The 14,657-nt window shown below is 42.9% G+C and overlaps 1 protein-coding gene across 3 annotated transcripts; it reads right to left on the bottom strand.

The window, feature by feature from the left end:
- Nucleotides 1–532: 532 nt before the first annotated feature.
- POLB (DNA polymerase beta) lies at nt 533–10,980 on the bottom strand. 3 transcript variants are annotated; one of them, XM_068662131.1, is made up of 15 exons: nt 10,823–10,980; nt 10,692–10,749; nt 10,522–10,588; nt 10,036–10,110; nt 9,276–9,334; nt 7,949–7,998; nt 7,454–7,505; nt 6,655–6,709; nt 6,495–6,567; nt 6,031–6,101; nt 5,225–5,311; nt 3,714–3,778; nt 2,881–3,020; nt 2,176–2,282; nt 533–1,336 (listed from the first exon to the last, which is right to left on the bottom strand). In XM_068662131.1, the coding sequence occupies exons 1-14, from the start codon at nt 10,881–10,883 to the stop codon at nt 2,188–2,190; spliced, it is 1,008 nt and encodes a 335-aa protein (XP_068518232.1). In that variant the 5' UTR covers nt 10,884–10,980; the 3' UTR covers nt 533–1,336; nt 2,176–2,187. The 3 variants fall into 3 exon arrangements, with proteins under 3 accessions (XP_068518232.1, XP_068518233.1, XP_068518231.1); XM_068662132.1 differs by having other exon boundaries at nt 533–1,333; XM_068662130.1 differs by having other exon boundaries at nt 533–2,282.
- Between the last annotated feature and the right edge of the window lie 3,677 nt (nt 10,981–14,657).

The raw sequence follows: 14,657 nt of genomic DNA, 5'->3' as shown, positions 1-14,657 counted from the left end.
TTGGACATTAGAAAAGTTCTTTACAAAGAGGGTGGTGAGGCACTGGCACAGGCTGCCCAGAGAAACTGTGGATGCTCAAGGCCAGGCTGGATGAGACTTTGAGCAACCTGGTTTAGGGGAAGGCATCCCTGGCCAGGGTAGGGGGGTTGGGAACTAGATGATCTTTAAGGTTCCTTCCAATCCAAACCATTCTGTGATACTGTGGAGGAAAAAAAAAAAAAGAAAAACAAAAACCAACTACAGCATTTTATATCGTTTAAGGGGGAAAAAAAAAAAAAAAACACACAAAACCAACAACCTCTGAACAAGCCATTTTTCTTCTACCCAGAAGGATTAAGTGTGCTATTGAGAAAAAATACAAGGCCAGCAAATTCTGTCTCCAGTCCCAAGACAAAGTAGTCTTCTGGGCTACCTAGTATTATGTATACTGCATCAGTGTAATGCTGTATGCTACTTAAGAAACATTTGTAAATGTTGTGTTATTGCTTTCAAATGCTTTTAAAAATGACACCTATATAAAGAAGTCAAACAGTGGATTGAAATATCACTTTATTTCCGCTGATTATTGAAGAAAACACTGAATACAGCAGCTAAATGTCTTTTTACTATGAGGCAGTGGAAGACATCAGGTAAGGGAAAAGAAAGAGTATTAGACTATATAATCTCTATTACTAAGAATGACCAACGCTAATTATATAAGAACAAGCAAATTTGGTGTTCTGTAGGCTCAAGTAAGGTAAAAAATATGTCTGTTCCACAATTCATTCAAGGCTATGTATTCTGCCAGTACAGATACAAGTTCTTCTCTGCCTCCACAAAGGCTGCTAAAGGACCTAACTATTTACAAATCAATTAACATTGAATTAGTAATAGTCAATTGGACTATCTATAAAGTCTTTCTTATTTGAGTTGGTTTTCCAAGCTTGCAGTTCTATAATATATTTGCCTTCTACTCCCACAAGGTATCCAGACACAAAGACAGCGATGTGTTCCATACACATGCTCTGTAGTATGTCAAAGTTGCTATTTTACTAATAAAAACTAGTCACTTTAAGAAGTTCATACACAGAATTCTTGTCTCAAATAAAATTAAGTAATGCAATCTTGATTGGAGCTCCTCTAAAGTCCATAATAGTCATTACCTCTCAAAATGATTTAAAAGGAGCTAGCAGAGCTGTCAGGTTTGCATATAAAAAAGTTGAGAACTACAGACATATCAGAGGAAAGAGCTAGCAGAACACGCTTACATCAAACCAAAAATTCAGTCTCATTCAGGAGAAGGCTGGTTAGCCAACCAAAGAGGTGCAGTCTGTCTTCAGAAGCAGGAATGTTGCTGCTAGATTAAAAATAGTCATCTGTTAAAAGCCTGTGTTGGACAATTTCACTTTTTTTTTTGAGAGAGGAACTACTAAAAAGTAGAGACCCTGCTTGTTCTTTACCACTTAAAGTTCTTGGATAAGGCTTTATGTTGGAAAAATAAAGTCACACCCAACACTGAAAACAGAATCTTGGGCCTACATCAAGAATGGGTGTTTCTCTCTTTAAAGTTTTATGCAAGACTGTATCTCAGAACACTTCAGAATGTTGGGAGAGGGAGAGAAAGAAAGATACGTTGGTTTTCTCTTAAGGTACATGATTTTTAAATTTTGTCTAGTCACATCCACTTCAAACTCTCCATGAACATTTATAGCTATATTGTTCCTTTTTGCACTGTTCCTTTTTGTCTGTAGAGAGCTGTAAGAAGTTACAGCTGAACAAAGGAACGATAAAAGGAATGGTTCAGAGCCAAGTCAAATTTTAAAATATTAGAAGCATTAGACCATAAAATCAGAAAAATAACATCATTAAGAGGCAAGGGATGGTTATAGCTTAAGGGGGATAAAGTATGTCAGCCAACTAGGACAAATAAATTAAAAGGCAAAGTAACGACACTATCCAGTGTCGATATCTATCACGCTGATCAGATAGTGCTGATGCACTATGTTGCATTAGGATTCTAATCCTCTTTATCTAGAGTGGAGAAAGGATTTGATTTTTACTAGACATTTTGCACTAGTGCCATGGACTTGCTTTAAAGCATCATTACTATACGCTTTTTGCAGTAACATCCAAAGAAAGATAATGCAGTTTCTATGTTCGCGAAAAGCTATGAAAATGTCTCTTCAAGTCACAAACCTAGACAAGCAATTATTCACTCCGATCCTTTGGCTCTCTGTATTTCCATTGGATGTAGTCAAAAATGTCTTTCTCGCATTCTACTGGTAGGGCCTCCCCAGCAACTCCTGCAAGCATATTACAGATGCTATTTGAAAGGTGGAAATTCCATACAATCCTGGACTGCCAAATGCATTGCAAGATTAAGACAAACTGCTGTAAGCAAAACAGATTTAAAAAACAACAACAGCAAAAAAACAACAAACCCCCACAGACTCATACGGTATTTAGATATTAATTCTCAGTGTCAGAAGAAAAAAGATAACCAATTAACCTTGGGGCTACATGGTTATGCAATTAAAATACATACATTTATACACACATATATGATATAGTAAGCCCTCCACCAAAGAACGGAAGGACAAAAAAAAGATCATGTTAAAAGAACAAGAAAACATTTGTTGTGCTTTACACTGAAAATCCAGCCTGTACATCAGTAAGACCAAGTAGATTAGGTGGCCTGATAGAGTTATCGTATACTGCCTGTACATAGTAGCCTGCCTCCCCCTGCTATAATGGTGTCAAGTATCAGAAAGGCCACAGTGAAAAATTTCATTAACTACTGTATTTACCACAACTTCCAATACACTGAGAGACCGATTTAAGGAGATAATCGCACAAAACATGAAACTATAAAGAAAACTACGTGTAAAGGTCTAGACTGACCAGTGACGCCCAAGGGACGGATCGTATACTCATTGATTGTGAAGCCCATTTCCAGAGCATGAGTTCTCATGTTCTTATTGAATATATCACTGCCTGTGAAATACAGTACACCACAGTAGTATTGATCTTTAGGGATGAACCTAGAATAGAAGTGGAAGAAAAACATAGATTTAGGGCAAATGTAAAGCTACAAGCCATTTGGAGTTCAGCTGCTCAGCCACTGTTCTAGGTTTGCCGCCTTTTTAAGTGCACAAATGCTGGAATTCTGTATATTAGATTCTCCCAGAAGCCTGACCCAAGAATGAAATGCATATCAAACAAAGGCATGGCACATTTACCCTGACCCGTAAGTTACTGGTGTTCAGCCACTGCATGGTTATGGTGCTTGCACCACTGACAAGAAAGGATTTATCATAGAATCATAGAATATCCTGAGTTGGAAGGGACCCTTAAGGATCATCAAGTCCAACTCTTGACACCGCACAGGTCTACCCAAAATTTCAGACCATGTGACTAAGTGCACAGTCCAATCTCTTCTTAAATTCAGACAGGCTCTGTGCAGTGAATTTATGTCAAAGCAGTATTGATAACATAGGTCATGATTATGAAATTGAATAGAAAGCCATGACTTGAAATACTCTTGCTAATATCCTGTTCTAAACTGGCAGTTGTACAGTGGCTTCTATACAAGGTAATTGGAAACCTGTTAAATGCTATATTCTAGACATGGGAATGGAAATTTGAATGCAGACTGGAAGCAAATATCTATTATGTAGTAGATAGCTAACGTGGTGGCTTTTTTTTTTTTTTTGGTTTTATTTTTAAAGGTCTACCTGATATCAATTCTCCTATGTGGATAGGCTGTTCCATCTTCTTTATTTGGCAGCTGACAGACACCCTGTGAGAAGGTAAAGAAAGTGAGAAATTCAAAATGATGTTAAACATACATGTATTTGGGATAACCTTACAGGACTTGACTGTTTTTAAACAATCTTTTGAAATACACATTTCCAAATATGTATAATTATGGTTTGATCATTAGTCATCTTGAAGAGCAAAAAAGAATTAAATTCTTGTTGAACTGATTAAATATTTTATTAGAACAGCTGGGTGTCATTGTGACTGTGAATCACTGTTTTACGCTGCTAAGAGAACTGTAGTTCAATAGTCTATAATTCCTAAGTTGTTACAGCAGGAGGAATCACAGGACTTTTCCATCCCTCTACCCTAATTATTATCAGGCTCTTCAGCATGGATAAACATCAGTAAGATCATGAAAATGCAAACAAAGCTCATGCTAATAGAAATAAAAGTACAGATTTTTTTTTTCCTGAGATATCATCTACCATTTTTCATTTCAAACTGCTTTGTAATCTCCATGCAATTCATACATTTAAAGAAAAAGGCTCATATCTTGTTTATGATGAGCAAAAATGACAGTGCAATAAGGGTCAGGGAAATGAACCATAATAACGTAATGATGAAAAATGTTTACATATTACACTGTCTCACAGACTGCAGCTTCATACTAAGACAACCTCTATTCCTAGCTTTGTTTTGAAAGCTTAACATTGCCTGTATTTTTGAAGCTATGAAGACTGTTTCCTTGCAGTAACTTGTTTTTCTCAGATTCTCAGCTACAATCATATTTCCCTTTTTACAACATTCCTTTCTTAGCTTCCACTTTGAAGGCAAGAGCTACTGCACAACTATTTTAAGACTGATATGATTGTGCAGAAAAAGCGGTCAAACTATAATGAGCTTATAGAACTGTGACTTCAACCTGGGCTGTTGAGCGCCTCTGCTTCTGGCTCACCTATACATACATATGTATATACATATATATACACACATATATTTAGCTTTAAACCCATATGGTATGCACAATCAATTTGGCAAAAATGAGGGTAGTTCTGGTTTATTCCTCCTAAAGATCAAGCCTAAAAAGCCATCATGTTTCATTCCCTCTCAGAATGCAACACAAACCAAACTGAAAACAAAGTCTTAACAGGGTTCTTTTAGCTCTAATTTCAACTATAAACAAACAAAATCCTCAACCCTAACAGCCCCTTTTATCTTGGGAAAACAAGTATCTTTTAACTGTAGCAGATATATTGTGTCACGAAGGTTGTGTCAGTGGGGTTCAAAACTAGATGAGTACCTGCAGATTTCTGAATACTGGTATTTTAATGAGATTCACTAAAAGGCAATTGAAAAAAAAATGAGATAAAAAAAAACAAGAAAACTACAGCTCCAGCAGTCTAAACAAAATTTGATGCCTATATCCTAGTTTCTGTCATGAGAGGTAATCTCCGCCACATTCCCTCACCACAAAAAAACTTACCATGAATTTGGTGTCACCTTTAGACAGCACATCTGTGACAAAGTGGACTTTTTCCAGCTGTTCTACAACTCGATGCAGAAGTTTTGACTAGGAACAAACACAACACAGAAGAACAAATTACTTCACAAGCAACAGTATCTTACTTGTTTACCTGCGGGACATCACCATAGTGATATATATGCTATTGCATATGAACTTTGAGGTGGAAAAGATTAGAGTTAATAGTGAGAAGAAGCTAGTGAAATTACAATTATGAAGTAAGGAGTTTCCTGTGAAATCCATGTCAGATTGCTTCCATTTGAAATGACAAAGGTTCTTTGTTGGTTTCAGTTTTCAACTCTCAAGCAACAAATCTACAGAAGCAACACAGGAAACAGAATCACTAGGACTACTCAAGAGTTAGCTGCAACAGATGCTAAGGGCATCAGGACATTTGCTTCTCCTCTGAAAGCATGTGGCTACATGAAGAGATAGTAATGCTGCCTTTAATCCCTGCTTTATTCAGCTAGTTCTTACAGTTCTACCGTGTAAAGCACATGAATCTGGGGAGTTTAAGGGATGAAGATGGAGGAAAGAATAACAGTAAATATACTACACTGAGACCGCAACATAATGCACAGACCCAAGAAGCAATTTCAAATCCTCAAAATAAACATGGTGATCAGAGAGTTGAGTTTACTATTACAGTAACAAAAAAAAAATGCAGGAAGCTGCAATGCAAGTCTGAGATTACCTATCTTCTGAATTTAAACACGCCTTTCTGGAAGTGAGGCACAGTACAGATCCACAGTAGCAGAGAAACACACCTGTTTGGATGACTCGGATGTGAAAGTTGGATGGGTTAAGAGAACATCCATATCACCACTCGACTCTGCACCTAGGCAAGTAAGAAGCAAAGAAAAACCCTGTTAAAGACAGAAAGCATATGCACATCGATGAACGTAAATCTAACCTCACCTTTCTAGTAGAAAATAGTCAGTGAATATTCAAAGTATTTACAAAAACTGATCGTAAGGGAAAAGAGCCCCACTCTTTTGATATCACATTTCATAGAAAAACAACCAAAAATTTGCTGCTATACTCTCTAGCAATGAAGCACAAACACTTCATTTAAAGGATTTATGTGGGCATTTCATGACTGAACTAACCAGTTAAGACAATGCTAACACAAAAAGCTGAATTTTAGCATAAACGCACTCTCCAGAACATATATTAATAAGTCTTGTTTATTAGCCCTAATTAAAACATGACAAGATTACAGTGTACCAACCTCGTCTAAAACTGCCACAGACTGTAGCAATATACTTTGGGTCAAGGTTCTTTACCTCTTTCAGCACAATTTCCTATGGAAAGAGGACAGATGAGCATTTAAAGGTGCCAGTCATTCATTGGCCCTCACTGCCTCAAGTTCTTGACAGAGACTTTCTTACCTGCATTTGCAGCATTTCTTCCCTTGGGATTCTTTTTTCAAAGTCTTCAAAATATCTGAGTATAGAATAAAAGTGTCTGACTTAGTGGTAAGGGTCACATCTTAAAATTCTTTACAATTAAATGTTTTTAGAAGAAGCAATAAACATTATATTGTCTCACCAAAAGCTCCCCGTTCTCACCACAAAGAATTTAGAAAACATCTTTCCAAGCAATAGATGTGCAAGTTTGACAGTGCTTAGGAGATAGCTTCGGTGCTTGTTTTTCCACTATATCTAAAGAGCTGCTATGACGTGGGAGTAATATTACCATATGGTCAGTGGTTTATATTTACATAGCCCTCCGGAAATAAAAAAGGTACCTGACAAAACTTGGTCTATCAGCAATAAGCAGGAGCAGGTCCCTCACCCCTGGTCAGAGGTGGCCTATGTTGCCAAAAGCCAAATAAAGCTCCTTGAATAATTATACACGGAGCTGTAGAAAACAGACTGCCATGGAAAAGAGGCCAGGTGAAACAATGATGTCTGACAAGCAGGCACATTCTTCCCTTTTCTAGCACCAGAACCACTGACAGAAGGTACTAGCAGTGCTACTGCAGCCTGGGAGCCACACATTACCTGACGTGTGTGATCCATCCATCCCAATTCCTACTGAATTTCAACTCTAATGAAACAAAACCGAAGAACTGCCAAAAAGCATGCAGATAAAACAGGACTAATTGGCCTGTGTAACCTTCCATTATATTCTGGTGTCTAAAGGAGTCATTAGAAAAGCCAAGCACTTGCACCCAAGAAAGCTTACTTCAACCCAATTCGCTGGTGATGGGTCAGCTTGTGCTCATTTTTTCTTAGATCTAGAAGGATTAGTGAAAAAAAATTACTTGAGGGTAAAAAGTAATACAATAAGTTTCCAACAATGCAAAGGTGATACAAATGAAGAGTATCTAATAAACAAATAATAGCAACCTCAAACACAATTAAGAGATTTTAAGACGACTGCTCAACAGCTGACAGCACAAGAAGAAATCATTAGTGCACCTTCCTGATAAAGACTTATACGGACTATTCACTTGAAAGACAAAAATCAATGTTATTTTCAGTGTAATCTCTAAGTACTTTATTGTAAATGCATATATAATGCCTTTAGCCTGTTCACTAACTTCAGCTTTTTTTTTCTTGTAAATATACTTTCACCAGAAGGAAGGCACATCCGCTATTGCAGTACTACTGTGCAACAGGCAGCTTGACAGAAGAGACTTTATTGGTGTGTGAACTGATGACCCAAAGTTACACTCACCCTCTAAAGTTTTAATTCCTTCCTCAACAAACTTCCTGGCAGCAGCTGGACTACAAAGAGACAAAGCAAGATGCAATCAGGAACAGCAAGAGTCTTACAACACCGAACAGGAGGTTTGTATTCATAGTAACTCCCTAGGTTCTTTGAGGCCAAGATTAAAGTTGCTTCTAATGCTTACCTTTCGGCATGCACATTTTCAGTTTTTACTTTGAAACAGAGATGGCTATCCAAGGCTTGGCCTGCACATTTTTAGCACTGACAGAACTATATAGTGATGTATAATTTAAAGTAGTAAATAAATAAAATCTCACCAAACTGGCAATAGTGCTTTAGACAGCTATACTGGGATGTAACTGGATGTGTGATAAGAACTACTTTAATCGTGAATAGTCTCTAAAGCAGCTGATGCCAGCAACAACAACAGCGTCTTTAGAGTAGCATTTAAAAACAAACAAACAGAAACAAACAAAAAGTCCACAAGACTCCAGCTTGCAACCTCCAGTACAAAGTGGGCCCCAATTCCAATTTGACTGGAGAGTTTGTGACAATCACAACGTAAGTATTCTCAAACTTTGAGCAAGTCTTCGAGAATTACTATAACATTCCCTGTCCTCAACCTGAAGGGTTTTGAATACTGCTCTTCCCTTCCCCTAGCATTCTACTCTGCTTTGTTTCTAAGGACTCACAGGTCCCTAATTCAGTCAAACCTATTCTCAGCAAGCAATATCAGAGCCCCACACACTCAGGAAACTGATCTCTACTGTTGTTTTTTCATGCATGTGCCTGTACGAAAGCTGAGCTCTTGTCTGTCGGGGATTCCCTAAGCACAGGATAGAAACTAGAACAGGCTTGTGAATTTCTAACAGCACCTTTCTGAAAAGCCTTCTTTTTGAGGAATGAGGGCTTTTTCATGACTCTGCTTCTTTTATAAACAGCACCAAAATACCATTATCCCTGGCCAAATTTCACACCCTTATGTCACACCCAAAGACTCCTACTTCACCTAAACAATTCTACTCTTCTCTGTTTTTTCATGGTTTTTGATCACTTATTTTCTCCTTCCCTTTTCAGCTTGCACACAGGAACTTTCCAACTTCTATTCCTCTACTGCAAAGTCTGTAATTGACAACTGCCTTTTCTTCTTGTGCAATTGTCTCTGCAACTCTGAGGTCTTGGTGTGGGTATTACAGCATCAGCCCAAACTCATTCTTTTCACAATTTATAATCACACAACTTCTGTTTATAACTCCACCAAATAAAACAAACAAGAACAAACAAGCAAGTGAACAAGCAACAACAAAACACCACCAAAATAACTAAGCTTTACCCAATGCCAGTAACTCGTGTCAGGAGGTTGATAGATGCACTTGTATCATCTTGTCGAATCTGCAAAAAAACAAAATAACACAAACCAAATCTTCTTTGCTCCATTTGCAGTACAAAAAGGAAGCTTAAGAAGATAAAACAACTTGGTCAGATTCTGCTTTGGAAAGCTACTATAAATAGGAACAAAACAGCACCAACAGTAGAACTGTGCGTTACTACAGTACCATACGTACCATGCCTACAAACTGTCTTAACTTCCCATGTGAAGGTGAACAGCATGCTTAAAACTCAGAACTCAACAGCCTTCCAGAGTCATAATTCTACAGGGGGCCTACAGGAAAGCTGTGGAGGAACTCCTTGTCAGAGAGTGTAGTGATAGAACAAGGGGTAATAGCTTTAAGCTAAAAGATGATAGATTCAGACTAGATGTTAGAAAGAAGTTCTTTACTCAGAGGGTGGTGAGGCACTGGAACAGGCTGCCCAGAGGAGCTGTGGATGCCCCATTCCTAGAAGTGCTCAAGGCCAGGTTGGATGGAGCTTTGAGCAACCTGGTTTAGGGGAAGGTGTCCCTGGCCACGGCAAGGGGGTTAGAACTAGATGATGTTTAAGGTTCCTTCCAACCCAAACCATTCTGTGATTCTAATGCTTGACTCGAGTCTCACCACAGAGAGCATTAGAAATTGCACAGAGTAAGCAGGCTACGTTGCAAAGTACAAAGAAAATCAACTACTGAGAAATACAATACAAGGGAAGAAACACACCTTTTCCAATTTGCGTAGTTTGCCAGTGGATAAAAACTCATCAATTTTCTCTGCTATTTTAGCACCAACTCCATCCTAAATATTGGGAGAGAAGGAAACACCAGTTAACCTCAATATCACTTACAACCAGGAAAAAAAGAAAGCCCCGCAGGAAGAACTATGATGTCACTTAAACCACAACAAAACACTGGTCCATAAGAGAACAAGAGCATGCAGGGTTCCACACAAGCAGCATAAACACAGCAGTTTGACGACTGCATTACTTATTCTAGACAAGGCTTTCATTTCTACTGCCCTCCAAGTTGAGCGGGGCAGTAAAGCAACGAAGGGGAAACCTGCCACCACAGAAGCCCTTGGCACGCAGACAGCTGCAGGCCCCAGCTGGCTCTGTGAGGCCCCGGCAGCAGCCACCCCCCCCCGGGAACCTCCCCCCACGGCGACACCGCCCCCCCGGCGCCCCCCGGGAGGCAGGGCGCGGCCCCCTACCAGCTTCTTGGCTTCGGCCCCGCTCCGTATCTCGCTGGGGTACCGGGCGATGACGGACGCCGCCTTCCTGCGGAACAGCGCGGCTCAGGGCTCAGCACCCAGCCCCGGCAGGGCCCTGCAGCCCCACGCACGGCGGGGGGGGGGGGTGGGGGGGGGGGGGGAGGCGGTACCTGTAGGCGTTGTACTTGTGGATGGCCCGGTTGACGTTCCGCTCGTAGTTCGCCAGCTCTGTGGGGAGAAAAGCGGTTGGAGCGGCCGAGGCGCGGCGCGGCGCGGCGCGGCCCCCCCAGCGCCCACCCACCCGTCAGCAGGTCCGTGATGCCCTGGTTGGGGCTCCCGGACGGGGCCTTCCGCTTGCTCATCGCGGGCGGCGGCACCGGCCGGCGGCAACGGGCGGAAACGACACGAAAAGGCTTCCGGCGGTGACGTATGTAGGCGCGACCGCATTCACGCGCACGCGCGGCCCAGGGCCTGAGCGGTGCCGGGAGATGTAGTTCTTGGACAACGGGCTGCCGGGAAGCCATGTTGGGCCTCGGGCGGCGCCGCGCCGGTGTGGCCGTGCTCCTTAACTGGCGGCCGCAGTACGGGATCCCCTTCTACCTGCAGTACCTGGCGCACTGGCCCGAGTACTTCATCGTGCCAGAGGCGCCCGGCGGGGAGCTGATGGGTTACAGTGAGTGCCCCGGGGCCGCAGCGCTCGGCGGGGGCTCCGGCTGCTCTCGGGCCGCGGGGCGGGCGCGCTGCGAGCGGCGCTGGGCTCCGGGCGCGGGCTCGGGCTTCCCTTCGCCCGCCGAGAGCCAGCCCTGGGCCGGGGAGCCGAGCCTTGCCTTGCCTTGCCTTGCCTTGCCGTGGTGGCGTTCGCCAGTAGTATCCGCTACTAGGGCTGTCTGCTGGTTCGCCCTCCTTGTTATCGCTGCCCTGGCATCCCGGGAGGCCTTTGCAGAGACTGGGGAAATGGCCCGTTCTATGTGTTGAAGCCTAAAGCGTTGGTGCTGTGAGTGACGGGTGTTTCTGAAGTACTGCATGCGACAGGAGGTTTGGAGGGTTGTTCGCAATCTAACGCTTGTGTGGTGCTATGTAGAAACAAGCTCCAAAGACACCCCCGCTCCCCACCCGACTCTTCCCCCTCCCCCCAAAATAACAAACAAACAGAAAAACCCACCTCATTTGGCTACATGTAACGTGTTTGCAGGGTCTAAGCTGTCTTTTGCCAGATTAGCAAAGCTGCCCAAGTTCTACCCCCTCAAAGCGACCAGAAATTTCCTTTAGTTGCTAGGGTGATGAACTAGTTTTTTGGCTTGTAGCCCTCTGTTCTTCCATTATTCCAGTCAGACCCCGAATTCTGCTCATTTAAAGCATACCGGGAAATGTAGATCTAAGACTCCGAACTTCCCGGAGGCCATGTTGGGTGCCCGGAGCATGCCGGGAAATGTAGTTCTGGGACTCCGAACTTGCGGGAGGCCATGTTAGGTGCCCGGCGCATACCGGGAAATGTAGTTCTCAGACTCCGAACTTCCGGGAGGCCATGTTGGGTGACCGGAGCATACCGGGAAATGTAGTTCTCGGACTCCGAACTTCCGGGAGGCCATGTTGAGTGCCCCAAAGCATTCTGGGAGATGTAGTTCTGGGACTCCGGACTTCCGGGAGGCCATGTTGGGTGCCCGGAGCATACCGGGAAATGTAGTTCTCAGACTCCGAACTTCCGGGAGGCCATGTTGGGTGCCCAGAGCATACCGGGAAATGTAGTTCTCAGACTCCAGACTTCCGGGAGGCCATGTTGGGTGCCCAGAGCATTCTGGGAGATGTAGTTCTGGGACTCCGGACTTCCGGGAGGCCATGTTGGGTGCCCAGAGCATACCGGGAAATGTAGTTCTCAGACTCAAGACTTCCGGGACACCATGTTGAATGCCCCGAGCATTCTGTGAGATGTAGTTCTTGCACTCTAGACTTCCGGGAGGCCATGTTGACTCCCCAGAGCATACCGGGAAATGTACTTCTGGGACTCCAGACTTCTGGGAGGCCATGTTGAATCCCCAGAGCTCGCTGGGAGATGTAGTTCTGGCTCTCTGGCAATTTGCCTTGTGGTTCTGGGTCTCTTATGATTTTGGCAGAATTACGGGGCTTTATGTGAGTCTTTGCCTGTATGTGAAATCTTATCAAAGTCACAACCTTGCTCTTAAAGTGATGGAGCAGGGTTTAGGAGAAATGTATGATGGAGTCTACCTGTGCGAGCATGTATCTGCAAAAGGCAGCAGTGGGCATGTAAGGGGTAGCCTGTTTCAGGTTTAGGGACGGTTTATTATATTTCTTTATCTTTTGCCTGTGGGTTTGCTGTCTGTAGAGTCTTTAGACCTTGCAGCCTACTAGGCTTTATGTCCTTGAATTAGGGTTAGGGGTTAGGGTTAGGATTAGGGGTTGGGGTTAGGGGTTAGGGTTAGGGTTAGGGGTTAGGATTAGGGTTAGGGTTAGAGGGTTAGGGTTAGGGTTAGTGTTAGGGTTAGGGTTTAGGGTTAGGGGTAAGGTTAGGGTTAGGGGTTAGGGTTAGGATTAGGGTTAGGGTTAGGGTTAGGGTTAGGTTTAGGGGGTTAGGGTTAGGGTTAGGGTTAGGGGTTATTAGGGTTAGGGTTAGGGGTTATTAGGGTTAGGGTTAGGGTTAGGGTTAGGGGGATTAGCTTTAGGGTTCGGGTTAGGGTTAGGTTTAGGGTTAGTGTTTTGGGTTAGGGTTAGGTTTAGGGTTCATTAGGGTTGGGGTTAGGGTAGGGTTAGGGTTAGGGGGTTAGGGTTCGGATTAGGGTTGGGGGATTAGGTTTATGATTAGGGGTTAGGGTTAGGGGTAGGGTTAGGGTTAGGGTTAGGTTTTGGGTTAGGGTTAGGGTTAGGGTTAGAGGGTTAGGCTTAGTGTTAGGGTTAGGGGTAGGGTTAGGGTTAGGGTCAGGGTCAGAGTCAGGGTAAGGGTACTGAGATCCTCTCCTGAGCCTATGTTATTTTCCAAAGATTGATGCACGGTTTTAAGGTTTCAGGGGTAGGGCACTAAGGTTGGGTTTCAGGGTAAGCGTTCTCAGGGTTTATGTTTAGGATTTTAACTTTTTTATGTTTGGATTTTTAATGGTTAGTATTTTAGGGATTTGGGGGTTAAGGTTTTAAGTTTTTCAGGGTTAGTGTGTTAGGGTTTTAGAGTTTATGGGTTGTAGTGTTGAAAGGTTTTTTAGGGTTAGGGTCTTAGGGTTTTCTCTTTGGTCAATTATTTAGGGTTAGGGTTTTAAAATTTTATTTTTATTTATTTATTTATTTATTTATTTATTTTTTCAGGTTAGGTTCTCCAGGGTTAGGGTTTTGAGTGTCCTAATTTTTTGGGTTAGGGTTTGGAGCATCTTAATTTTTTGCGTTAGGGTTTTGAGCGTCTTAATATTTTGTGTTAGTGCTTTGAGCGTCTTATTTTTTTGGATTAGTGTTTGGAGCGTTTTTGGGTTTAGGTTTTTGGGTTTTTAGGTTTTAGTTTTTGGGTTTAGGTTTTGAGAGTCCTATTTTTTGGGCTTGGGATTTGAACGTCTTAATTTTGTGGGCTTGGGATTTGAACATCTTAATTTATTGGGTTAGGAGTTTTAGGCATAGGTCTTCAGGTGTTTAGTGTGGTAAATATTTTGGGTTATGTCTGTAGGGGTTTCGAGGATTTTTAGGGTTAGGGCTTGAGGCTTTTTTGTAAAGGCGGTAAGGGCTAGGGTTACAGTGCGTGCTGGTAAATGTAATTCTCGAAAACTCAGCCCGTGATTGGCTGTGCCGGCTGTCCAAGGAATGCTGGTAAATATAGTTTCCGGCACCAGGCTTCCGGGAGCATGCCTGGAAATGCAGGGTTAGGGTTAGGGTTAGGGTTAGGGCACATTTTAGCGCGGTGCCGCCCGGACACATTTTAGCGCGGCGCCACCCGGACACATTGTACTTGTGGGGCTGGGAGGTTGTGGGGAACATCTGGAGAAGGTGCCTGTAGGGTTTGGGGGAGCACCTACAGGGTTTGGGGTGGGATCTGTGGGGCTGGGGGGGGTCTCTATGGGGCCGGGGGGGTTTTGGGGGGGTTGTGACCCTATGGGGTGCCCCCCCCCAGAGCCCCAACCCGCGGCTGACCTAGCATTTTAGCGTGG

This window comes from Anas acuta, chromosome 27 (assembly GCF_963932015.1).
Source record: "Anas acuta chromosome 27, bAnaAcu1.1, whole genome shotgun sequence".
In the NCBI taxonomy this organism is placed as follows: Eukaryota; Metazoa; Chordata; class Aves; order Anseriformes; family Anatidae; genus Anas; species Anas acuta.
Note: the sequence above shows the minus strand (reverse complement) of the source record. Positions and strands in the feature narration are given on the sequence as shown.

Excerpts from the sequence above, each read along its gene's own strand:
- POLB (XM_068662130.1), bottom strand. The coding sequence starts at position 10,883 with ATGAGCAAGCGGAAGGCCCCGTCCGGGAGCCCCAACCAGGGCATCACG. Across the intron at positions 10,750-10,822 it reads CATCACGGACCTGCTGACGG|AGCTGGCGAACTACGAGCGG; the intron begins GTGGGTGGGCGC and ends TTCTCCCCACAG. Across the intron at positions 9,335-10,035 it reads AACTACGCAAATTGGAAAAG|ATTCGACAAGATGATACAAG; the intron begins GTGTGTTTCTTC and ends GTTTTTTTGCAG.